This window comes from Saimiri boliviensis, chromosome 15 (assembly GCF_048565385.1).
Source record: "Saimiri boliviensis isolate mSaiBol1 chromosome 15, mSaiBol1.pri, whole genome shotgun sequence".
Lineage (NCBI taxonomy): Eukaryota > Metazoa > Chordata > Mammalia > Primates > Cebidae > Saimiri > Saimiri boliviensis.
The window spans coordinates 56,643,422-56,670,156 of record NC_133463.1 but is presented as its reverse complement, the minus strand read 5'-3'; the positions used below and the strand labels follow the sequence as shown (position 1 = coordinate 56,670,156).

The 26,735-nt window shown below is 34.0% G+C and overlaps 1 protein-coding gene and 1 non-coding gene across 7 annotated transcripts in view; one reads left to right on the top strand and one right to left on the bottom strand.

Moving 5' to 3' along the window:
- Nucleotides 1-1,718: 1,718 nt before the first annotated feature.
- The window catches only part of OXR1 (oxidation resistance 1), a 478,618-nt gene continuing 453,601 nt past the window's right edge, over nucleotides 1,719-26,735 (bottom strand). For 3 of the 6 annotated variants that reach the window (XM_074387039.1, XM_039464477.2, XM_010349279.3), the window contains 6 exons: nucleotides 16,509-16,589; nucleotides 14,534-14,659; nucleotides 13,589-13,741; nucleotides 11,760-11,855; nucleotides 7,869-7,942; nucleotides 1,719-3,588 (listed from right to left, as the gene is read on the bottom strand). In XM_074387039.1, the coding sequence (XP_074243140.1) occupies nucleotides 3,453-3,588; nucleotides 7,869-7,942; nucleotides 11,760-11,855; nucleotides 13,589-13,741; nucleotides 14,534-14,659; nucleotides 16,509-16,589 (666 nt within the window). In that variant the 3' untranslated portion in view covers nucleotides 1,719-3,452. The remainder of the gene's footprint in view (nucleotides 3,589-7,868; nucleotides 7,943-11,759; nucleotides 11,856-13,588; nucleotides 13,742-14,533; nucleotides 14,660-16,508; nucleotides 16,590-26,735) is intronic. The other 3 variants (XM_039464478.2, XM_003938594.4, XM_010349278.3) reach the window with 1 other exon arrangement.
- On the top strand, nucleotides 24,715-24,776 carry LOC120362418 (U7 small nuclear RNA). Its single transcript, XR_005578327.1, has one exon. It is a non-coding gene; the product is annotated as a U7 small nuclear RNA (small nuclear RNA).

Below are 26,735 nucleotides of genomic sequence, written 5' to 3'. Positions count from 1 at the left end.
AAGCTTTAGGTTCTGGGCCCAGAGTAACACTATCAATGGGTAATTCCCCTTTGAACTCCCCGAGAGACCCATCCAGCACAAAGTTTACATGAATAAACAGAAGAGAGACAAAGGGATGTGGGGTAAACAGACTTAAACTGGGAATGCCTCTTATCATCACTATCCTCTCCCTAACTAACGTACCTGCTGCCTTTGGCCTGTCCCAGTAATATCTTTCAGCTTTCCAAAAGATTTGAGACTAATCTATAACTTTTCCTAACATTTCTTTTTCTTTTTTCTTTTTTTTTTTTTTTTGAGACGGAGTTTCGCTCTTGTTACCCAGGCTGGAGTGCAATGGCGCGATCTCGGCTCACCGCAATCTCCGCCTCCTGGGCTCAGGCAATTCTCCTGCCTCAGCCTCCTAAGTAGCTGGGATTACAGGCATGCGCCACCACGCCCAGCTAGTTTTTTGTATTTTTAGTAGAGACGGGGTTTCACTATGTTTACCAGGATGGTCTCGATCTCTCGACCTCGTGATCCACCCGCCTCGGCCTCCCAAAGTGCTGGGATTACAGGCTTGAGCCACTGCGCCCGGCCCTAACATTTCTTTAATAATTTGTCAGCCACCCCGAGTGAGTCTCAACAACCTTGAGCATCTTGATAAATAATACAGCTAAACTCCTAAATCAAAATCCTGAGAGCTTATCCTTAACTTTTTCTGATATCCAATCAATAATCAACTCCTGTTCAATCTACTCATAAACCCTTTCCAAATCCATGCTTCCTTATTATCATTACCACTATTCTTATTCAGGCCTAATCATTTTTTTCTGGACTTTACGTAAGGCTCATTTTTCCCTCATCTCTAGTTCTTCCCTCTACTCATCTATTTTTCACAGATATTTTCCTAAAGTATATAACTGATCATGTCATTCCTCCTCTCAAATGTTAACTGATCCTACAGGATAAAATACATCAAAATTTCTTGGCATTGCAAACAAAAAACTGTTAATAACAAGAGTCTTAGCTTTTTATGCATTCTCTACCCAAAATGAAAACAATGTGACTTAAAAAATAACAAGTAACTAGGCCAGGCACAATGGCTCAGGCTTGTAATCCCAGCACTTTGGAGGATGAGGTGGATGGATCACGGGGTCAGGAGATTGAGACCATTCTGGCTAACACAGTGAAACTCTGTCTGTCTCTACTAAAAATACAAAAAAAAAAAAAAAAAAAATTAGCTGGGCCTGATGGCATGTGCCTGTAGTTCCAGCTACTTGGGAGGCTGAGGCAGGAGAATTGCTTGAACCTGAAAGGCAGAGGTTGGAGTGAGTGAAGATCGTGCCACCATACTCCAGCATAGGAGATAGAATGAGACTCCAAATCAAAAAAAAAAAAAAAAAAAAAAAAAGCTGAGGTGGGTGGATCACCTGAGGTCAGGAGTTCAAGACCAGCCTGGCCATCATGGTGAAACCCCATCTTTAAATAAATAAATAATCAAATAACTTGCACTTTCCCATGTGTCAAGCACCCTCTCCCATCTATCTCTATTTTAACAACTGTAGTGCTCCCTCTAATTGAACGCATCCTTCCATCACTATTACTGCTGACACCATCACCACCACCACCACAATGCAGGCTATTAGAAGCATTTAAAAGAAACACATAAAAGATAGTAGTAGGCTTAATCAAAGACTTGTTAAGATATGAAAACAAGTATTCAATGAATCCAAACTTGCTTGTATTTCTGTATTTGATTTTATTTGGTATATGCCACTATGACCTTATTGTAGTTGAAATCCATTAGAGGATCTTTTTATAATGATTAGTCAACTCCACAAAGACAATAATACTGCTGTGGAAGACCAAAGGGAAAAAAAAAACAATGTGTTTATTTACAACAAACCTAAATTGTAAACATTTAATCTATATATTGTTACTAACTTATAATGAGACAAGGAAATGATGTCCTGTATTTCTATTAATATTCAGCAATAGCATATTATAATAGAACATCAGATTTTCTTTTCCATTAGCATTATGCTTTCTTTAAATAATTATCTAAACTTTCGAAAGAACTAAATATGTAAGTGCTATACAACTAAATCTACTTAAGCCAACATATTTGGCTTATAATTTCATTTTTAGAATAACTTAAAGTGCTATAAGCAACCTGGCAATCAACACTTTCTATAAGAACAAAACTATCTTTAAACATTAATTTACAAGATATACAATGTTTATCTGGAATAGCTGAAATTTCAGCACAAAGTCACTGTCACATGTATAACAGCAGGATTCTTTTTTGCATAACATGAAGCTTTAAAATTAACTGATGAATTATTGCCACAATGGCTATTATTGGTTTCCTACAAAAGAGGATAAGAACTACTAGTGTATTCTATCTTTTCATTTTTTTGAGGTCACTTGACAGTAAGTTTGCATATTCAACAAGTCTACTGAGTTACAATATTGTCTACTATAATCACTGCCCTTTATAAGAGCAAATGCTAACGGTAATTAATAACATATACCACTCAAAGAAAATCACAAGCTTTTTTTTTTCCTTTTGAACAAGAATAACCTATATTTGGGGAGCTGGTGTGCAACAAGGCTAAAACAACCAAACTATAAAACAGTATACCTGACGTAGTATGCTGAAGAAATATGCATCTGTTTCATAGTTTTTGTACTTACGATAATGCCTTACTAAGCTACACATATGTAAATAGTATGTTTTCTTGCTTAATATATTAAATCCAATAGAATCCTTAAGTTCTCATTCTCCTTTGTGATTTGTAACTTTATCAGATAATTTAATGACGAAAGCATATGCCCAAACCTGCAGATCATGTGAACTATCATCTATTACAACCAGAATTCTTCTCAAATTCCATTTTTCTTAAAAGGAAATTGAAAATAACCTGCAACATCGTTAAAGAGAATGTTGTGTGAATAAAAACTAGAACTCAGTGGTCTATGAAGTATGTATTATTTTGGCATGTGATTTTTCCTTCATAAGAATAAGATGAATATGTCCAAATGTCACCTGTGCCAACCTCACAGATACATAAGTATCTAGTCTTCATTTCCTTAATGCCCCAATTAGATTGTTTTAGTAAATGAATCAATATAGTTAAAAAAATAATAAACCAATATAAGGTCAACAAAAGAGCACCATCCTACTAGGAGACTGAGATAATATGTGAAAATGAAGTCATTTGCCCAAATTCTAACAAGCCCAAGCGTTATACTAGACATGCACCCAGTCCATGGTGTTAACCTAAAGAACTCTGGGACAGGAATAGGATTTGAAAAATAAACTCCAAAATTATACCTGTAATAAATGGTGATACAGACTAATTTTAAAGCACAAGTGACATGTTACGCTGTATTGCTTCTTGAACTTTCCAAACAATGCTTGTCCATGTCAGGTTTGGGCCATTCTCCTGCTAAAACAGAGAGCACTGTATTTATTCAAAAGCCCAGATTTCAATATCTTGGATAAAGAAATCTTCCTTCTTAGAAAGTGTACGATTCCCAAACGTTTTACAAGAATGGCTTCTTCCATGGTAGAGATCTCCATCAAGCCAAAGGGCAAATTCTCCTCTGCAATACATACATAATAATCTGTTAATATTTATGCTCTAAGTTGTAAAATAATTTAAATGAGACTTCGAATATCTAACAAGCCTAAAATTATTAATTTTATCAAATCCTTCCCTATTCCTTTCCACATTGACACAATTTTGGTTTATTCTGACTCCATTAAAATTTTATTTATGATACAGACCAAGGAATATCATCCTCTAAAATAGGATTAGTTTTTGAGACAGGTTCTATACTCTGTAATTTTCTGCCTGGTATTTTTGGGTATATTTTTAGTATTTGTGTGTGTGTTACGTGTGTATCTTTTTAGTCTGGTTTTAACATATTTAACATGACTTTATGAAAGGCACAAAAACTCAGTATCATCTAAAATAAAATTTGGGGATTAATGTTAAAAACCTAGTAAACAGCTCTGGTTTCCTGTGTAGAAAGTTGTTTGCAAAAGAGCTCAATTTGAAAAAACTTTAAATGGGTAAATATGTGATGCTGAGATTCAAGCAGAAGAACTAAGACATAATCTAGGTATAACAGAAACTTAACAGATAGATTATAATGTCCCATTTATCTAATTATTTAATCCATAACCCAGAGGGGAAAAAACCAGTTATGAGAGTACTTCTTTCTACTTTCTAGAAAATGTTTTCCTACCTACCAGAAAAAGAGAGGGGGCAAAGACTAATACAATATTCAGAGACATATCCCTTGAGATTCTCTAAATTTAAACTAAGATATGAAGTCAGCAGAATTGAGTCAGAGTTTAGGAGGGGAAGACTTTTTAAAAAAATATGGGCAGTTATATTTCAGTGAAAGGAAAAACTGGTCTGGGATCAAGACTTGTCTGTCAACTCAGTGGCCATTATTTATGTCAAACTGAGTTAAGTCACTTAACCTCTCTGGGGTAGAATTTGTCAACTATATGAAAACACAAAGAAAAAAAGAAAAACATATTATGTAATCTGTAAAGACCTACACAACTCTATAATTTGAATGGCTATAAGCTCTGACCTTTAGGCTTACCATCAGGAGTCACATGGGATCACAGAGTTAACTGACTTATATGGGAGAGGAACTGATCTATTTTTAACACCATCTTAGAACAAAAGAAAGGAACTATTTATTTATATTCTGTAATAAAAAACAGCACCAGATATACAGTTAATGTGTATTAATTACATAAATTTTAAGTCTAGAGATGTGTTTCTGTTTAAGTAGAGAAGGGTGGCTACAATGACCATGTAGGATGGTTCCTTTAAGAGTTGGGGCTGGATGCGGTGGCTCATGCCTGTAATCCCAGCACTCTGGGAGGCTGAGGCGGGTGGATCACCTGAGGTTAGGAGTTTTCAACCAGCCTGGCCAACATGGCAAAACCTCATCTCTACTAAAAATACAAAAATTAGCTGGGCGTGGTGGAGGGTGCCTGTAATCCCAGCTGCTTAGGAAACTGAGGCAGGAGAATTGCTTGAACTTGGGGGCAGAGGTTGCAGTGAGCCAAGATTGTGCCATTGCACTCCAGCCTGGGTGACAAGAGTGAAACTCCGTTTCAAAAAAGAAGAAAAAAAAGAGTTGGTACTTCACAACAAAACAGAAAAGACTGATCAGTATAGTCATTCACAATGACCAGGTACAGTGATCAGCCAGTGTCATTCAAGAAGAAAGCTGATGGTACAGAAAACTGTAATGGTATAACCAGTGATGAGATTCTGATGAACCTCTTCTACAAATGAAAATGGGACTTTGCTAAGATACAAGATCATCCTGAAAATCATACCAATCCAGAGTCTATAATACAAAAGCACTGCAAAAAAATGGATGGTCCCCAAAATGCCACCTGCCCTATGAGGAAGCCATCATTTTTTAAGGTTCAAACTGAAATTCATATTTGACTGATTTGTTCAACTTTAAATGTGGATTTATCATGTTTTAGGCACTGGTGCTGGAAAACACAAAGATGAATTAGAAACTGACTTTAAATCTAAAAGTTTATGGTCTTATGACAATAGACTTCTAAAGTTTCTAATACTAATGGCAACGATATGCCTTTAAAGAGACATCTGAACTTATGTGCTTTTTAAAGTGCAAATAGACTATCACAGGCAATCTATTAGGAGACTATGAAAGGGTCAGATTTCCTTGTAAAATCCTTCTTTTGCTAAATGTGAAATGTGAAAGGGTTAATAAAAAATGATCACACATTTAGTTGTAATCTCAGATGACTACATCTAAGAAGTAGCTCAAAACTGACCTTAAAGACTCATTAACGACCGTGATGCTGCAATGTTTTATTACCAAGTATGAATAGTTTATTCCAAGGTAACCTTAATTTTCTGAAGCCCTAAGTAGAAGCTTTTACGTTTTTGTCAATTTTGTAATATCGCATATAAAATTTGACTTGTATATTCATTTTAGGACAATGAGTGCCTCTGCATTTCAAAGAGGTATGTGATATCCAAATATTTAAGTAAATGCATTTAAGAGGTTACAGATCTGTCCCAGGTGAAATACCCAGAAAGCCAGAAAGTGTATTTTTCTATGAACAATGCTTTCAAAGATGACTCATATGACTTTCTGAAAAGAGAATGGCTAAGGAAGTGGAAGGAATAAAAGTAGTCTTCTAAATCTTTAATGTCTTAGTTCATGCAGCCAATGATACTGCAGGCAGAATTCCTACTGATAACAGAAGAAAGAAGATTATGTTGGATGAAAGAAAATGAGTAAAGGTGGCTATCAGTTTAGGTGGCTATCAGTTGTTGAGTACTTACTATGTGCTAGATACTATATGAGGATTTGCATAAAAATTGTATCCTTGTGAATTCCTTACAATCTCCCTGTAAAACTGATTTAATCTCCAATTTATAGGTAAGAACGTTTAGATTTGTTAAGGAGTTTGCTCAAGGTACTACATATAACATATGTTGAAGTGAGGATCTGAATCAGATCTATCTGACTCCAAAGCCTACATTAAGTCCACTACATCATTATTTTTCTTTTGGGGTGCCTTTCCCTTCGAATTCTAGAATATCAAGTCCCTGTAGTTTCTTCTCTCGGAATCTGCACTCTCCTTCAAACACTGAAACCTCGTATTATTTTATTATCAAATAACCCAATAATTACTTTAGCTTGGTGAAATCATATTGTACAATAAATCTAGTTCCAGCAGTCATCTAATGACATTGTGTATGTCATTTATGAAGACTTAAGGCACCCGTAAAATCTTGAAATTATAAGCAACTACCTTGAGTGGACTTCTCGGAGAGCTAACAGAATCACATGTAAGACTACTCTTTAGGGGAGGGCTGAATGACACCACCACCAAAGGTATAATTGGACCATGTAAAAATACGCTGAGTCCAACAACTAAAAGTAACAGAGAAAGCTACAATAACCATGATCACTTTTTATTCACTCAAATTATATCCTCCAAACACATACTTACAGAGAAGTTGTAAGAAAATGTGTTAATAATAGAATAACTTGGGATGATGAATATTCTTTGGTGGTCTAAATAAATTATCATTATATATCCTAAACTGTGGGATACAAATAATGTAACACTTGTACAAGTCTGAAAATTATTTAGCATACCTATTTCTAATACTGAAAGACAGAAATACCAAAGGAAGAAGTTGATGCTTGCTAAGACCATGCTAGGTGGGACCAGAAAAGGCTACCTTCAAACTGTAAGGATTAAAGAAGGCTGAGATACCAAATAAAAAACAAAAGTCCTCATAGTACTTGCAATGCCAAAATAATTAAATTATTGTTTGATTCATAATTGTTAAAAACAAGCAAGCCAAAAAATCCTGAAAACTTGAGGGGTCTCTAAAATTTTATGCAGAAATATCAATTTCTATTATTGTCTAAAATATCATTCCAAATGGTCTCCAGAGTTAGAATAACATGAAAACAATTGGATCTGTGGTATACATCGGGAGAAATATAATAATATTCCATCATAGTTATTTAAAAATTAGAAAAGTTCAAAGGTACTGGGATATTTCCCTTTCTATTATCAAAGAGCCACTGTGCTCTAAAGAAAAAGATGGGCTTTAATAAACAGTGAATCAACTGAACAGTATTTTAAAATGAAGAAACAAACACCCCACCAATAGTTTCACATACTACACTTGAGCACATTCTTGCAAACATACTATACTCTCTTTCTTATAACATATAAATTTGAAATCTAATGTCAAAACATTCTAAAGAGAACTGAATTTATAATCCAAATACATTTTTAAAGTTCTTCAAAAATCTCATAGTGAAATGTTCAAGAAACTTACCCTCCACCACCAAAGGCTAGTGAATCCATGTCTCCTTTGATAAAAAACATATTATCTCCTGTCCATTTAAAGACCTATATAAATTTTAAAAAAAGCTTTAAATATATAGATGAAAATGGTTATTACACAGAGTTAACTATCCAAAAGAGTTAACGAAGCCCAGATTGACAGTATAGGAGTAGCAACACCACTAAAAAGCTTGGCACAGAAGGATCTGTTGGTTTGGGTTTCAGTGTTTTTAAGACTAAATTTAAAAGCACACACTCTATCACATAACGCTCAATTCCAGTTTCTGAAATCTTGTTAACTTTTCACACATTTCTTTCTCCTGACTCTACAGACACTAAAAGTTGGATAGTTAATAGAAAAAATGGAAGAAGAAAATGAGTTAAAAAAAATCAGACACAGATGCCATTAACTTTAACCATTAAACATAAATATATATTAATTTGATAATATTTTAATATAGGGCCAAGGCCTTTCTTTGGATATATACTTACTGACCATAGCTGTTAAATAAACCATGCCCATAATGTGTATTTATGATTTCCAGTTTCAATTTCTTTTTTTTTTTTTGAGATGGAGTTTCCCTCTTGTTACCCAGGCTGGAGTGCAATGGCATGATCTCGGCTCACTGCAACTTATGCCTCCTGGGTTCAAGCAATTCTCCTGCCTCAGCCTCCCTAGTAGCTGGGACTACAGGCGTGCGCCACCATGCCCAGCTAATTTTATTTTGTATTTTTAGTAGAGACAGGGTTTCACCATGTTGACCAGGATGGTCTCGATCTCTTGACCTCGTGATCCACCTGCCTCGGCCTCCCAAAGTGCTGGGATTACAGGCGTGAGCCACTGTGCCTGGCCCAGTTTCAATTTCTTTAAACAACAGTAAGAACTTAAAATCTTTTGAGAAGTCCAAGGGCAAACTAGACATTAATATTCTTCTTAAGTATCTTTTTCCAACCTTTTATGGGTGTTTTACCTAAACCTAACATAGCGGCAATTTCTAGCAACTTATCTTCATCAAGTTTTTCAAAAGTGTTCACTGTAGTTATAAATAAACCTTTCTTTTTAGCACTCATTTTTCAGTTACATAACATTTAATTAATTACATCATTACAGTTATCAGGTAGCAGTAACATAAAAAGTTTGAGAATAGCCACAACTGATGCTTAGAAAATCTGTAATAACTACAAGTCTTCAATTAGCTGTTGGTATCAGTTGACATATTTTATGGAAGTAATGAAAAGCATTGGTTATTCTGGTGAGCTAGTTAAAAGAATCTCTATTGTGTTACCAAATCATTCAATTTTGTTCAGTAGTTTTTATAACCAATGGTTATAAAATGGTGTGGTTTCCTTTTCTTGATATTAAAATAGAATTTTATTTCTTAGGGAAGGTTTTACGTGCCAGACTCCAATGTGCCCAAGATATTAACATTGCACTCAAGGTTTTAAAAAAAGTCACACATTCACTAAAATTCATTTATACCCTTACATTTTAGATTTTATTGGCATTAGAATGTATTCAATTTACGTTAGTCAAGCCACAGTAAAGCCACACAGGTAAAGAAAAAGAAACCAGTTAATAACTTTTTATTTAAATCCAAATAATTGATTTTTTATGTTTTCAAAACTTTCATCATTAAGCTTAGTCATTAAACGTTTCTAGAAATTTCACAATGACATTTTATAAACAGAATAGTAATGATAATGTATATTCCTTACTGAGTCCGTAATTTGTGTTTGGTGCCACCTCAAGTATTATATATAAATGATCTTCATTTAATTATTAAATGATCAGGTTATATTTTATGATTCCTCATTCTATCTACAGGAAAGTTGAAGTTCAAAATGGTCAAAGAAAAGTTAAATTACCGGGAGTAAAAGGCAAAAATAGGATTAAATCCAACTGTGAATGACTCCAAAGTCCATGTTTTTTCCATTTATGCCATCTCTCTTTTTCTTTCAAGTTCAGGGGTACATGTGCAGGATGTACAGGTTTGTCACATAGGTAAACGTGTGCCACAGTGGTTTGTTGCAAAGATCATCCCATCAGCTAGGTATTAAGCCCAGTATCCACTAGCTATTCTTCCTGATGCTCTCCTCTCCCCACTTCCAACCCTCACCCCTGACAGATCCAAGGTGTGTGTTGCTCCCCACAACACGTCCATGTGTTCTCACCATTTGGCTCTTGCTTATAAGCGAGAACATGCGGTGGTTGGTTTTCTGTTCCTGCATTAGTTTGCTGAATATAATGCTTCCACTCCATCCATGTCCTGCAAAGGACATATTCTTGTTCCTTTTTATGGGTGCATAGCATTCCATGGTATATATGAACCACATTTTCTTTATCCAGTCTATTATTGATGGGCATTTAAGTTGATTCCATGTCTTTGCTACTCTTATTATTATTATTTTTTCTTTTGAGGTGGAGTTTCGCTCTTGTTGCCCAGGCTGGAGTGCAGTGGCAGAATCTAGGCTCACCGCAACCTCCACCTCCCAGATTCAAGCAATTCTCGTGCCTCAGCCTCCCAAGTAGCTGAGATTACAGGCATATGCCACCACTTTTGTATTTTTGGTAGAGATGGGGTTTCAGGCTGGTCTCAAACTCCTGAACTCAGGTGATCCACCTGCCTTGGCCTCCCAAAGTGCTGGGATTAGAGGCGTGAGCCACTGTGCCCAGCTCGTCTTTGCTAATGTGAATAGTGCTGCAATGAACATCTGTGTGCATGCATCTTTATATTAGGAGGATTTCTATCCCTTTGGGTACATAACCAGTAATGGGATTGCTGGGTCAGATGGTATTTCTGCCTCTAGGTCTTTGAGGAATTGCTACACTATCTTCCACAATAGTTGAACTAATTTACACTCCCACTAACAGGGTAAAAACATTCCTTTTCTCTGCAACCTTGCCAGCATCTGTTGTTATTTGACTTTTTAATGATAGCCATTCTGACTGGTGTGAGATGGTACCTCATTGTGGTTTTGATTTGCATTTCTCTAATGATCAGTGATGCTGAGCTTTTTTTTTTTTTTTTTTTGTAGGTTTGCTGGCCACATTTATATCCTCTTTAGAGAAGTGTCTTTACCCACTTTTCAGTGGGGTTGTTTTTTTTCTTGTTTGCTTAAGTTCCTTGTAGATTCTGAATATTAGACCTTTGTCAGATGGACAGATTGCAAAAATTTTCTCCCATTCTGTAGACTGTCTGTTCACTCTGATGATAGCTTCTTTTGCTGTAAAGAAGCTCTTTAATTAGATCCAATTTGTCCATGTTTGCTTTTGTTGCAACTGCTTTGGCACTGTCATCATGAAATCTTTGCCCGTGTCTATGTCCTGAATGGTACTGCCTAGATTTTCTTCTCGGGTTTTTAGAATTTGGAGTTTTACATTTAAATATTTAATCCATCTTGTGTTAATGTTTGTATATGGCTTAATGAAGGGGCCCAGTTTCAATCTGCTGCACATAGCTAGCCAGTTCTCCCAGCACCATTTATTAAATAGGGAATTCTTTCCCCACTGCTTGTTTTTATCAGGTTTGTCGAAGATCAGAGGGTTATAGGTACACATTCTTATTTCTGAGTTCTCTATTCTGTTTCATTGGTCTATGTGTCTGTTCTTATACCAACACCATGCTGTTTTGGTTCCTGTAGCCTTGTAGTATACTTTGAAGTCAGGTAATATGATGCCTCCAGCTTTGTTCTTTATGCTTAGGATTCTCTTGGCTATTTGAGCTCTTTTTTCGGTTTCATATGAATTTTAAAATAGTTTTTCCTAATTCTGCAAAGAACGTCAATGGCAGTTTAATGGGAATAGTACTTACTCTATAAATTGCTTTGGGTAATATGTTATGTCATCTCTTTATAAACAAAATACTGAAATAGTGGTCCTTACCTCAAACTCTGGACAGAACGTAAAAACAAAGGTCTCTCCAGTACCATAAAAGCCATCACTCACTTTAAATGGCTCAGATGCTAATGCACCAAAAACCTAGGGATAAAAACGGCATATTCAATGACATGACTAATAATATATTTCAGTACGCATTATTTCATCATATATGTTTAAATAAAAATGCAAAAAATAGAAATTTAATATAGTTTTATCTAATCGTATTTAAAAAGGGAAAAATGACCAGCTGTTAAATAACATACATCATTGTCAACTACAAAGCATATTGGTTTTTTGATGGAAAAACAGATTTTTTTTCCTAGTTTTTAAATTTTGGGATGCTTTTGAAAGTAATTAAACATACAATTTTAAAAAGTGGTTAACACATTTCAGGAGGACTTATATGTACAATGCATATATAATATGGATAACATGATGCTATGGGATTGTGGCACTTAATAAAACAAGTCCTTCAGTATAGGTAAACAGCTATTACCTCTAAAATATCCTTTTTTTTCTTTATCATTATACAGTAAAATCTATGAGGGCACGTGTTCCTTGTGAATTGTTTTGCCCTTTAACCTAGTGCATGACCTTGTATAATACAAGACACAGAGTACCCTAATGAAAAAACTGATGAATAAGAGACTTGACCTAGTCACTTCAGTGTTCTGGGTCAAAGTTTCCACCTCAGAAATGGGAGTGCAGAGAGTCTGATAGACAATTTGTACAGTCACTGTCTATCCTGGCATTCTATCTTTATAGTCTTAATTTTTAAAAGATTTCCTTATTGAAAGGTTACTTTACATATACATTGTAGAAGAGTACACAAAATATAAATGTACAGCTCAATTTAGAATTATCACAAGGCAACGTCCCATGCAACATTCATGCAGACCAAGAAGCAGAATACTACGAGTTCTAGAAGCTCTCTTTGTACTTCCTCTCATCAATAGTCTCACTGAACTGAAGGAGCTACTAGCCTAACTCCACTATAGATTCATTTTGCCTACTGATAAACTTTCTATAAATGAAACCATAAGAAATTTACTCTTTGGTGTTTGATTTCTAATTCAGTATTATTTTTGTGCCATGGCATGTAGCAGCAGTTCATTAATTTTTGTTGGTGCAAACACTTTTTCTTGGGTATGTATGTACCTTGGGCAAGCTGATGAACTTGTTATGTCATAGTTAACTCATCTTTAATATAGAGATAACAGTATCAATCTCATAGGGCTTTGATGATTAAATAACATAATGCATAAGTGATCAGTCAAGTTCCTGAAACATAAACACACTAAAGGTGTTAGTAGTACTAGTGTTTTGTTGTGTTTTAGTATTGCTATTTTACCTTCTCTTTACTTTCCAATTATATCTGACTTGAACTTATTGTTTGCAGAACAAACCATTACTCCTATTTGTGCTTTTGTTCTTGCTATCACCTTCACACAATTAACTTTAATTAAAACGTTACCCGTTATTCAAGATTCTGTTGATTTTTACCTTTTCCATGAACCTCATTCTTATCTCCTCACTTTTTCTAGGTTCTTACTAAACCTATGATATTTTTGCAGCATTAGAGATACTGGTGTGTGTAAATGTTCTTTTCTACCACACTGTAATTCCTTTGAAGGCAGTAATTCTTAATTATCGCTCTCATATTCATCCTCTGTAACACTCAGCATTGCCCTGCACATTAAAAGTACCCAATAATTATTGGGTCAACAATAAAATGTACTGATAAAGTAATTTTTATCAAAGAAATATGCTAAAAGTTACTGTTACTGCAACCTCTTAAAGGATAAGCAATCTATACAGTTAGTGTTTCATACCTGTCCATCACTATCTTTAATCACCATCAGCACTGGGGTGTCTAAACCTGTCATTGTTCGATAAAGAGTTTTCAAGCTTGTGCCATGCTTTCCAGTACCATAAACAAGAGTCCATGGATAGCCAATCGTTCTTGGTGGAAGATGCTTGGTAAGCTTTAGAAAACAAAATGTTTGTATTTACTTGATAGCTTGTTGTCCACTATGTAGAATACTAATGTCAGCTGGAATTTAATGTTGCTTATAAAATGTAGGCTACAAAAATAAATTAACAGTAGAAATTATTATACTTAAAGATACTAAGATGATTGAAAAATATTACACGTTTCTCAGCATAAAATATTAATTGTCTAATAGGAAAAAAAAGAATCATCCTGAACTAGACACAGATTAGAACAGAGATAAGAAACATGGATTACTTACTGCTTTTGCCTTCTATATTGAATTAACAAAAATACTAGATAGACTATTAGCTTGATTATTAAAACACCTCTCAAATAATGGGCTAGGGAGATAGACTGTCCAAGTTAGGAATCAAGCTTTGATACTTTGTTGCTTTGTGACTTTGAATAAGTTAATTGGTCTATGCTCCCAATTTTTTAACTTAATTAAAAATGTGCATAATAAGAGCATAAAATTCCTGCAGCTGTTGTAACAACTACATGAAATAATCCACAAAAAGCAAGTAACGAGCACACAATAATAAAACAAATATTGGCTACCATAGTGTCTCACCTAAATTATTATTTATTTTAGTGTGTGCTTATCTAAATCTCCTAATACCTTCTATTAACACTAGTTGCTACATTTTGCTTACTTTTTCTTTTCATTGGAGTGGAACAGTAGTAGCATTAACACTGTTGCTTCAGAAAAATCTAAAAAGAGGCTGTTTTACTCCTGTGGGTAAACACTCACATTTAGAAATGCACATATGTGAGCATGTCATACCTTTTCAATTTGATCTGGCAGTAAAAGTTCACTGGGATCACTTAGGTTTGGTCGAAAAGATTCAGACTCCAGGTCTGCTTTCACTGGAGCAACCTGCTTTGAATTTATGTCTTCCCTTGTAGTAATCTAAAAAAATTAAATACAAATAGTGTATTAATGTAAACTTGTGACATGCTTTCAAAATTGTCAGACTTTTCAGATAAATAAAGCTTTACATCTTAGAAAAGGTGGCTAAAGCTTTAACCTTAAGATTTTATAGGGAAAAAGATGCCCCATATCTAATATCTATGATGTAGCCAACGTAGAAAAAGATTTTAAAATAACAATATAAGTAGACGTTTTTTCATTTACTACATGAGGAAGGACTGGTAGGAATGATATAAATCCCCATATTACTGTGTAAAGGAGATAGTTGCATGCACCTTTAATTTAGCCCTTGAAGGGCAAAAGTCAGCTAGCTGGCTTGCTGTGTGTGTTGTCTGTGTGTGTGCCTGTCTGTGTGTGTGCGTGTATGCATTTTATTTAAAATATAATTTTTTTAATGCTAAATACAAAATTTGTCAAAAATAAAAAAAACTTTCTGGGTGGTAAAATTTTAACGTAAAGAATAGAATGAAAAGTATGACTTTATTTTCCATGGGGTGTGTGTATATTTATTTGCTGCACTGAAAAAGTTATTTTTAAAAAATGCTTTCATTTTTTAACTTTCTAAACATTTTTTTAAATCTACTTGGAACAAACAATAAATTTTGCAGTCAATTTGTGCATAAATTTATATTAAAAATTAGATGAATCTGTTGCATTACAAAGAATATATGCTTTTGCTTGGTAGAAATGATTTCGCTGCTATTCTTAAAATGATAAAAATGTTAACTAAAAATAAAGCTTACTACTGCACAGTATATTCTATTGGTGCTTACTTTTTAATATTAATTTTATTTTAATATATAAAACATAACATTAGAAAATAAACAAAATGAAACATTCTTTATGAAACTTTTAAATTGGCAAATATGCAGAATTCTATAGGAGCAGATAACTAAAATACAGCAATGCTTGGCGACTGTGATTCTGTATGGGAATGAAATCTTGCTAAATTATTTTCTTCCCTTAACAGGTTTCTTAACAAAGCTGAGCAGCATATATTTGCAACCAATACATGTTCTAGAACTGTATTGTTTTTTGAGAAGCTAAATATTCATTCTTTCATATCATCATGTTTCACCCTTATTTTGATGATGTGAAAGGTAAAAAGAAAAAGAAAAAGAAACTCAAGGCAGCATTAGAAGCATTAAAAGAAAAAATTGAGGAGGTCTAGCAAAGCCATGAAAGCATATCCAATTATGAAGAGGGAAACATACTATAATAGACAACACTGAAAAATGAGTTTTCAATTACATTGCTTTCTTGTTTCTAAAAAAAAAAAAAATCAGAAAGATTGTTTCACAGAATTTTAAATAATTTAACCAGTCTGTGTCTAAACTATACTATTACAAAATAGTTCTAATACCAACCGAGAATGCCTCAAGAACAAAACAGTCTGAGATATTTGATGTGATGCTGATACGAATGAAATAGCCTTAAAGAAAATATTTAAGCCTTGCTATTCAAAATCTTTAAATTTTCCTATAGTACCGTATCTTTCGGATTTTGTTTAGAAAAGATTCAATCTCAAAACCAACACCATTCTTCCAATGTTAAATGCATAAAAACTCCTCATCGCTGAAAGAAACACACAATACTGAGAATAATTCTGAAGTGATAGAACATTCTTCAGAATATTTTTCAAATGAAAACAGAAAAGATAATCCCATAGCTCTTCAAGGGAATATTGCAACCTTTAATACAAAAAGAAATTTTATTTTAGTGCTGCAGTCAAAGCAATTTCTTTGAATGTGGGATTGGCCATGACAAAAGACACTAAAAATCAGGAGTATTTAGTCTCTGGAGGGGTTTAAACTACTGAAGGGGGCACCTGGAGGCGTCTGCAGAGTGTGCGCAGTTCTTCAGTATTTAGAGCATCGATCCTGCGGTGATACTCAGCCACTGACACTACCTAAATATGGAGACAGGAAGACAATAATTCCACTGACAGTTGAGAAAAACAGAAAAAAAAATAATAATAATAAAGAAGAGGAGGGATTAAAATGGGAAAAGAGAACTATAATTAGGATTTCTTTTCCCACTCCATGCTGAAAATTCAAGAGATTTATATATCAAACCAGAGTGAAATACCCATGAATGATTTTCACTACTACATCCAACTGGTTGGTAATATAAGGCTTACTTTATGGACTATTCTATAGAGACTCAACTTAGTAAATAGAAATTATGTTTTTTTTTTAATACAGGAAACACTATATAAAACAACATACTTTGCTAACATCAAAGATAACATCTGAAAACTAAACAATTTTGCAGTTACAAAGAAAGTGGTAGTTTCAACCACCCTCTCCAAATCAGATGAGCTCAAACATTATATCCTAATGGCCATGCTGTAAGAACTTCTTTTAGGCAGAGGTGACAAACATACCTATCTATATCGGAAAAAAAGAGAGGAGAAGAGCAACAAAACTATATAGAAGTAAATTTAAAAACCTAAGGGAATAAGAAAAATAAGCTCTAGAAAGTAGAAAATTAGATTTTCCAAAGTATATCTAATCGAAAGTACTTTCTAAGCATGTCTGCTTTATCCTTTTAAATGACTTTTTTTTTTCTAGTTTTTGCCTCTCTTTTATTTCTTTATGGATTTTACTGTGTCACTTATTTGTGACTAAAATTTAACAACTTTCCTACGTTCTAACTTCCAAAGGAAAACTTCCTGTCTTCTATAATTGACTAGACCAGGCTCTTGCACAGTATTGAATTTGAAAGCCATAAATGACAGATAAACACAATAACAGAAGGCCCACAAAAACAGGTAAATTTACTCAGGTTGACACAATAGTTACACCTTTTTCAGATCATGACATAATTCTAAACACAGCATACGACAGTGAACACTGTGGTGTCATAAACATGTACTGATTCTCCTGAGCTATGACTAGTTCCCCTTGTAATTCATCAAACAGATGTGCAGAGTCTCTGGCCACAAAATGCAGTTAAACCAGCTGGCTCGTGAAGAGTTTAGATTTCAAACAGAGTTTTTAAAAGGCATTTTATTTAGCCAACCAAAAGGAACTGGCTACCAGTAAACATCAATGTAACTATGAAAAGTGATGTAAACTTGCTGAAAGTTCTGAATGACATGAGAATAGAAAAAAGGAAAAGAGACAAGACAGATTTCATTCTGGCCATTATTATTATATTGAATTTTGCAAAGCAACAAAGCATACAATATGGTAGCTGACTATGAACTTAAAAACCAGAAGCAGTTACCCTCTCTAGCTTTGTGGGGAGACGGGTTAAACAAACCTGGGTTCCACACCACCTGACTATCAATTTCATTATAAAATAATGAAAATAATAAAAGTGCATATCAAATCTAGTTTTTACGTGAATTACATGAGGAAATGCATATTAAGGACTGAGTATAGTGCCCAGAACATATTAATGAGAGTTCCTATTATTAATATGACTTTTATTTGAGTACTTTTTACTAATTACCCTGAAGACTAAAGATAATGGCTGAAGAGCCTCCTTATTTATTTTTGCTTTTTACTCTGAATGAAAATATTTCAGGCTTGATATCTCAACTATTTTTAATATTTTGATTATTCTGAATTTAATTTTTATATTTTAGAATTAGATAAAAATAAGGAAGGACTTTCAATTATTCAATTCAGAGCAACAGGATTTCAATAAAGATTAAAGAAAAATTAGGAACTAAAAATTAAAAAAAAAAAAATCGTGAGCTTGCTTTTCTATGCCCAGGAAAACAGGTCTCTACAACTAACTAATGGCCAATTAAATTTTTCTTTCTTTTTCCATGGCCTTCAATACAACAATATCATAGACAAGAATTCTCAAATCATATAACTTATCTACTCCTCTGCTTTCCTTCTATCCCTCCAGTTAACATTGATCTTATACCTATTTTCTAAAACTCCTTCATTTATTATATTAAACACACTTCCTGGGTGGAAATGAAATTAAATTATGCTCACGAAAGAGATCATTCATAACCTACTTGTATTAGCATTGTTGAGTGTAGGAGTTACTAATAAGAGAACAATAAACTGCCATCATAAGGCTAAGCTTATCTTAATAACACTTGATAAAGTCAGTTTCTTTCATGTCATCAATCTACTTTTTCGATTTTTTTTAAATTTTATTTTTTTCTAGGACTTAAAAACTTACTGCTTTCTTAACTGTAAACATTTACTCATGCCCTGATGGGTGAAGCTACAGAAAACTGTCAAAAAAAAAAAAAAAAAAAAAAGAAGCCTATGAGTTAATAGAAAAAATGGATCTGAATTTGAGTACAGAAATACACTTTATCTCAAAATAAAAAGATAAAAGAACTAAATATTCCCAGTATGTATGAGGAAACTAAAATTAGTCTTAATTTTTACACCCTTGATAAACCATACTCCATGTATAGAATTTATTACTTTACCCAAAAGATTAAACCTAAGTAAAAAATGAATACATTTTTCCAAAATATCCCATATTACACTCTGAATTATTAGGGGTACACAGCTGAGAAAACCAAGACCTTCCAATTAAAAGTGCATTCACTGGCTAAAAAATCATTTCTTGACAAATAAAGTATTTGAATATACTGCTAAGTCCTACCTGTAGGAACTAAGTACCTTGACCTACACTCTGCAGAATTAAGTACCACTCTCCAATCTTTTCAGTCTTTGACAAAGCATCCTCACACAGAGAAAGTATTTCCCTAAGCCTTGACTGCTACAGAATTACCAGCAGAATGGTAGGGGTAAATCCACCCATCACTATTACACATGGACTAATAAAAACAGAAACTAGAGAAAATTTGTAGTTGCTGCCAATCCCATGAGTAAGAAGATGTTTATCTCTTAGATACAAAGAATAATACCTGAGGCCTAAAATTCCTCTTTCCCCAAGATTACTCCAAAACAAACCCCAAATCTCCCTTCCTTCAACTGTCTTGTACACTAACAAAACGTTATATGCCAATGTGCCATATTTATACCTTCTCGGTAAAAGGAAATCCAAGAGAAAGAGAAATACTACCTAATCAATGCCACTTACACTTTCTGGTACCCAAAAATATGTTAGAGAAGGAAATATAATTCTCAGCTTCCTCAGCCAACAAAAAGAGAATACAACAGCATCCTTGGAGTCACATAAGCTGTTGTTCTAGTACATTTTATCACATATAGTAGTACATATTATATATTTTATATCATAAAAATATATCATATATTTTATCTTTATTATATAGCAAAGACTGTTGTCTTTACTACAAAATAAGATGTAAATTATGTTAAACTTTGCCCCATTTTGCCCAGATTAAAACTACAGCTTTCAAAAATAACATTCCATTTTGAGACCAGCCTGGGCAACATGGAGAAACCTTGTCTTCACAAAAAAACAACAAATTAGCCAGGCCTGGTGACGTGACGTGGAAGGATCACCTAAGCCTGGAAGGTTGAGGCTGCAGCGAGCTAAGATCAAGCCATTGCATTCCATCCTGGGCAACTGAAATCCTCTATTTTTTTTTTTTTTTTAAAGACAAATCCAGAATGAATTCCTATAGTGAAGTTTGATTTGAAAAAATCTGCATTTAAAATCACTTCCTGTCTTTCATTAACACTGGGAAAAGGAAAACAGGGGAAGGAAGAGAGAAGCCATATCTTAAACTATACTAAAAAAAGTGTATTGCAAATTCTAGAGCAACCATTTAAAAAGTTTTTTAAAAAGCATAACTGAGATGCTAAGAGATGAAAGAATACGGAATCAAATTAAATCTGAAGCATAGTAAAATAAAATTAGAGCAGAAATCAATAGATTAAAAACAAAATCCATAGAAAAACGTAAATGGAACTAGAAGCCAGTTCTTCGGTCTTTGACAAGGTCAATAAAAATGATGAACCTCTACTTCTAGCCAGGATAAACAAGACAGAGAGAGAGAGAGAGAGAATGAATTAATATCAGAAATGAAGAGGGGCCATCATTACTGATCCCATGGTTATTAAAAGAATAATGAAGAAAAACAATAAACTTTACACTCATTAATCTGATAATCTAGATGAAACAAACCAATTCTTGAAAGATACAAACCACAAAAAGTCACACAAGAACAAACAGGTAATGCATGCCTATTATCTCAGCTACTCAGGAGGCTGAGGTGGGAGGATCACTGGAGCCTGTGAGTTCAAGACCAGCCCAGGCAGCATAACAAAACCCCAAATCAAAGAAAGAAAGCAAGACATGTATTTTTAAAAATTAATCAATAATTAATACCATTCTAAAACAGAAAGCACAAAGGCCAGACAGATTCACTGATGAATACTATCTAACATTTAAGGAAGAAATTATCCAAATTCTCTACAATCTCTTCCAGAAAACAGAAGCAGAGGGAATACTTCTTAACTAATTCTGTGAGGCCATTACTTTAATAAAAGGCAAATTACTCTAATAAAAGGCAAATAAAAACATTACAGAAAAAAAAACCCTACAGGCCATTATCTCTCATTAACATACATGCAAAAATTCTGAACATAACACTAGCAAATTGAATTAAGCAATGTACAAATGCACAGCATTACATACAATGACCAAGTAGAACTTACCCCACTTATGGAAGAATGGTAGAACACTGAAAATCAATTGATGTAATCTATTACATCAAAATGGTAAAGAAGAAAAATCACAGGATCTTATCAACAAATACAAAAAAAGCACTAGTCAAAATTCAACACTAATAAAGATGCTCAGGAATTTAGGAATAAACGGGAACTCCTTCAACTGGATAAATAACATGCATTTAAATAATTCATTTAACATCATATATAAGAGTGAGAAACAAGATCCTTTCACACTAAGACTGGGAACAAGGCAAGAATGTCCCTTGTCACTAATCTTACCTGACATGACGCAGGAAGTCCTAGCTAATGCAATAAGACAAAGGAAGAAAATATAAGGTATATAAATAGGGAAGAAAGAGATGTCTTTCTTGTTAGACAGATGTCTAACAAGACAACTGTCCTTGTTAGCAGATGACACGATTGCTGGTCTAAAAAAAAATCCTAAAGTATCAACCAAAACACTACTGGAATTAAGTGATCACGGCAGGCTTTCAGAGTGCAAGATTAATATGCAAAAATCAATGGTCTTCTTATATATCAGCAATGAAAAATTGGAATTTGAAATTTAAAAGAATACCATCTATATTAGCATTATGTAAATGAAATACATATAAATCTAGCCAAATATATAGATCTACGTGAAGAAAAGTAGAAAACTGTGATGAAGGAAAGATTTAAATACATATTCCACATTCATAGACAGGAAGATTCAATACTGTCAAGCTGTCAGTTCTTCCCAACTTGACGTATAGATCCAACACAATTTCAGTCAAAATTCTATCAGGTTATTTTGTAGACATAGGTAAACTGATTCTAAAATTTATAGAAAATGTTTATATGGAAAGACATAGAATAGCCAAGACAGCAATGAAGAAGAGAACAAAGTTGGAAGATTGAATACAACTTCAAGACTTCCTATACTATAAAGCTACAGTCATCAATATATCAGGATTTCAGCAAAAGAACTGACAAATAGATCAATGATACACAATGAACTACTCAGAAATATCCCACATAAATATGGTCAACTGATTTTTGCCAAAGGAGCAAAGACAATTCAGAGGAGAAATAATGGTCTTTACCCCAAATGGTACTGGAACAACTGGACATACACCTGCAAAATAGTCAATTGAGACAAAAGTCGTTATACCAAATGGACTACAGAGAAAAACAGAAGACTGTGAATCTCCTAGAAAATAACATAAGAAAAAAATCTTGAGTTTGAAGGTGCATTTTTAGATAGAATACAAGTACAATCCATGAAAAAGAAAATCATTGCCCAGGCGCGGTGACTCCTGCCTGTAATCCCAGCACTGTGGGAGGCTGAGGTGGGTGGATCACCTGAGGTTGGGAGGTGGAAACCAGCCTGACCAGTATGGAGAAATCCCATCTCTACGAGAAATACAAAAATTAGCTGGGCATGGTGGCACAAACCTGTAGTCCTAGCTACTTGGGAGACTGAGGCAGAAGAATTGCTTGAAGCCGGGGGGGCAGAGGTTGCAGTAAGCCAAGATTGCACCACTGCAGGGCAACAAGAGCGAAACTCCGTCTCAAAAAAAAAAAAAAAAAAAGTAAAAAAAAGAAAAAAGAAAAATATAATTATTAAATTGAATTTCATTAAAATTAAAAACTTCTGTGTGAAAGACACTGTCAAGAGAATGAAAAAGACAAGTTACAGACTGGGAAAAATTTCTGCAACATACATAAATGATAAAGAACTGTTATCTAAAATATATGAAGGAATACAGATAGGAAGCTCTATGTTTATGTAAAACATAACAATAAGATCAAGCAACCTGATTAAACGTGGACAAAAGATATGAATAAACATTTCATTAAAGAAGATATGCAGCTGGGAGCAGTGGCTCTGGCCCGTAATCCCAGCACTTTGGGAGGCTGAGACAGGCAGATCACATGAGCTCGGGAGTTCAAGACCAGCCTGACCAACATGGAGAAACCCTGTCTTTACTAAAAATACAAAATTAGCTGGGTGTGATGATGGGCTACTCAGGAAGTTGAGGCAAGAGAACTGCTTGAACCCAGGAGATGGAGGTTGTGGTGAGTTGAGATTTGAGCTGCTGCATTCCAGCCTGGGCAACAAGAGCAAAACTTCGTCTTTAAAAAAAAAAAAAAAAAAGATATGCAAATGGAATGTAAGACTATGAAAGGATGCTCACTATCATATGTCACCAAAGAAATACAAATTAAAATATGATTGAGATATCACTACACACCTATTTAAATAAAGGTTAAAGTCCAAAGTATTGACAACAGCAAATATCAGCAGGGCTGAGGAGAACAGGAATTCTCATTTGTTGTGGGAACCATGCAAAATGAATAAAGCCAGATGAAAGACAGTTTGGCAGTTACTTTTCACTTTTTTTTTTTTTTTTTGGTAGAGCCAAGGTCTCATTATGTTGCCCTGACTGTTCTCAAACTCCTGGGCTCAAGTAATGCTCTGACTTCAGCCTCCTAGTGTTGGTATTACAGGTGTGTGAGTCACCACACTGGCCTACTAAACATACTCTTAACATAGGACAGAGCAATCATGTTACTTGGTGTTTACCTAAATGAGCTGAAAACTTGTGTCCACACAAAATTTACATCCAAAAGTTTGTAACAGTTTTTTTCATAAGTGCCAAAAGGTGGAATAAAGCAAAATGTCCTTTATCAGGTGAATGGATAAAGAAATGGCTACAACCATACAATAGAATATTATTCAGCAATAGAAAGAAATGAGGTGTCAAGCCAAAAAGACACAAATAAGTCTTAAATAAAAATTGCTAAGTGAAAGAAGCCTATCTGAAAAAGCTGTGTACTGTATGCTTCCAACAATATGACACCCTGGAAAATGCAAAGCAATAGAAAGACCAGTGGGGGCCAGATGTTCACTGGAAGGGAATGAGTGATAAATAGTGTGGCACAGGGAATTTTTAGGGCAGTAAAATTATACCATGTGATTCTACAACTAGATACATGTCATTACACACTTGTCAAAACCCACAGAATATGCAACTCAAACAACGAACCCTAATGTAAACTATGGACTCTGGGTGTCGATATATCAATACTAGTCCATACGCTGTAACATATATCACACTAATACCATATGTGAATAATAGGGAAAACTGTGCTTGGGGGAATAGAGAGTATATGGGAGTTCTCTATACTTTCCATTCAATTTTCCTGTAAATCTAATACTGCCCTAAAAAATAAAATCTATTAATTAAAAAATGTCAGGGGGATAATAAAATACAAAATTCAGAGAAGTGGTTACCAACTTGGGGGAGATATAGGTGAGATGAGAAAAAACACATAGGAAAATGTAACTACGTTAGTGATGTTCCAGTTGGAATACTGGGTAGTGGTACATCACAGATGTTTGTTTTACTATTATGCCTCATAACTTGCACAGATAAGAGATATGCTTTTTAACTATTGAGCTGGTGTTACAGCTTTCTAAGAATTTATCTTGCAGGTTTTCTGGTCTTCACCGGAAAGCCCCTTATGCTATTAAAAATTTTTTAATGAAAAATAAAAAATGATTGAGGCAAATAAATTAAGAAAAAATATTCAACACTGAACATATGTGTATACTTTTTTCAACTAGGTTGTGACTGGAGAGCAGATGTTTCACTTACCACAAAACAAAAATAAATACTAGTTAATAAACATCCCACGACTATCTACTATAGGTAGGCAGCATAATATTGAAGAATAGAGGCTTTGGTTTTAGACTGCTATCTTAATTCTAATTCCGATTTGTGTAAGTTTTGTGAACTTAGGGAGCCTCATTTAGTTTCTCCATTTCTGATTCTTCAAATGGAAATACTTGTTTATTTTATGAATAAATAATATGTATAAAGTATATACAAAATAGGTTCTGTTACATTAAACATATGAAATAAATAATTATCTTCCCCTTGTTATATTTTGAAGATTTTTGAGGGCAAGTATGGCAAAGAGTTTAAGGGCATGGGTCAGAGCCAGAATGCCTAAATTAAAATATCAGCTCTGACTTGCACTGGTTGTAGTATGATTTCTATGTCCCTCTGTTTTTTCATTTGTAAAGTGGAGATGATAAAGAAATATTCCACAGGGTAGTAAGGATTAAATAAGCTAACTCATATTAAGTGTTTAAAACTATATTTGGTATACAGTGTCAGTAGAAGTAGTTATTTTTCTCATTATTATTTTTATCTCAGGCTGAAGTCACTGGAAAGATTTTTACATTTAAATTAGCTCTTCCTAAAATTCTACCTGTTGGTTAATTCTTGCACAGATGTAAATAATACAAAATACAGACTTTTCTCCTGTGTTTTTACATATGAAAGCCTAAATTTAAAAAAAAAAGTCTGTTCTTTCATATGTGATGGCCTAAACTAAGAAAATGGTGATGAAATCAATGACCACTGATAAAGGTTAAGACTAAATCCATATTGTAAAATGGCTTATAACTTCAAGCAAATTACAATTTATTGACAGACACTAACAGAATATGGCACATGAATATATCGAATACATGAAGTTTCAAATAAATGAATGATTAGAGATCAAAGTTTAAGCTATCAGAATAAACTATAAAACAGTCTTAAAAAAAAAGAAGATAAGGAAACTTAAGAATGCTTGATCAATATGACTCTCATTGAAGCTAACTGGTAAAAGGTTAATTTCATGCCATGTATTTTGTTAGGAGAGTATGATACTTATTAGTTATTAATGTATTTGTGATGTAAATTAATTTGTTTATAAAACAAAACAATCTCCAGTTAACACACAGGGTTACTGTAAGGTCAAATGTGAAATATACAAAAGGATATGGAAAATTGTCAAGGTATCTATAGATACCTCAGTGATAAACTCTCTTATAGAGGTAGTAATAATATGGTCATATTATTTATTGGGTAAAGACGAAGAATTCTAAAAAGCTACACATTACAAAGTCCAAAAAGTCAAATTTCATTTGCTCTAAAATACTGATTATTCTCTTAGATATATGTATTTTTCAGTTTAAAAGTCTAAGAAACCCTTGTCAGGCAAAATCTTATAGGGATCCCAATCTACAAAACAGGTAAAAGAACCACTATCTTTTTATCCCAACTTTCTTAAGAGCTACCTGACCTATAGCTCCTAGAAACTTTAAAGCCAAGAAAACAACTGGAAAATTGGGAATTCACCCTGTCTACACATCAAAACACATCATAATGTACTATTTCAGTTAACCTTCAAAGTCATCCTGGTGAACTAATATATGCGCTTGTCAAGCTGTCTCTGTACTCCATGACAACTTAGTTCAGTGACCACTCCATGCTTCAACTAGTCTTCAAAATGGGAAATAATTCTACTAAACTTTCAGGGTTACTGTGGTGGTTCAATTAAATAACATATATGTATGGGCAGAGCTAATGACCATTGAGTGGAAAACATTCTTGCTCAGGCATGAGAGAAAATAACTGATAAAATTA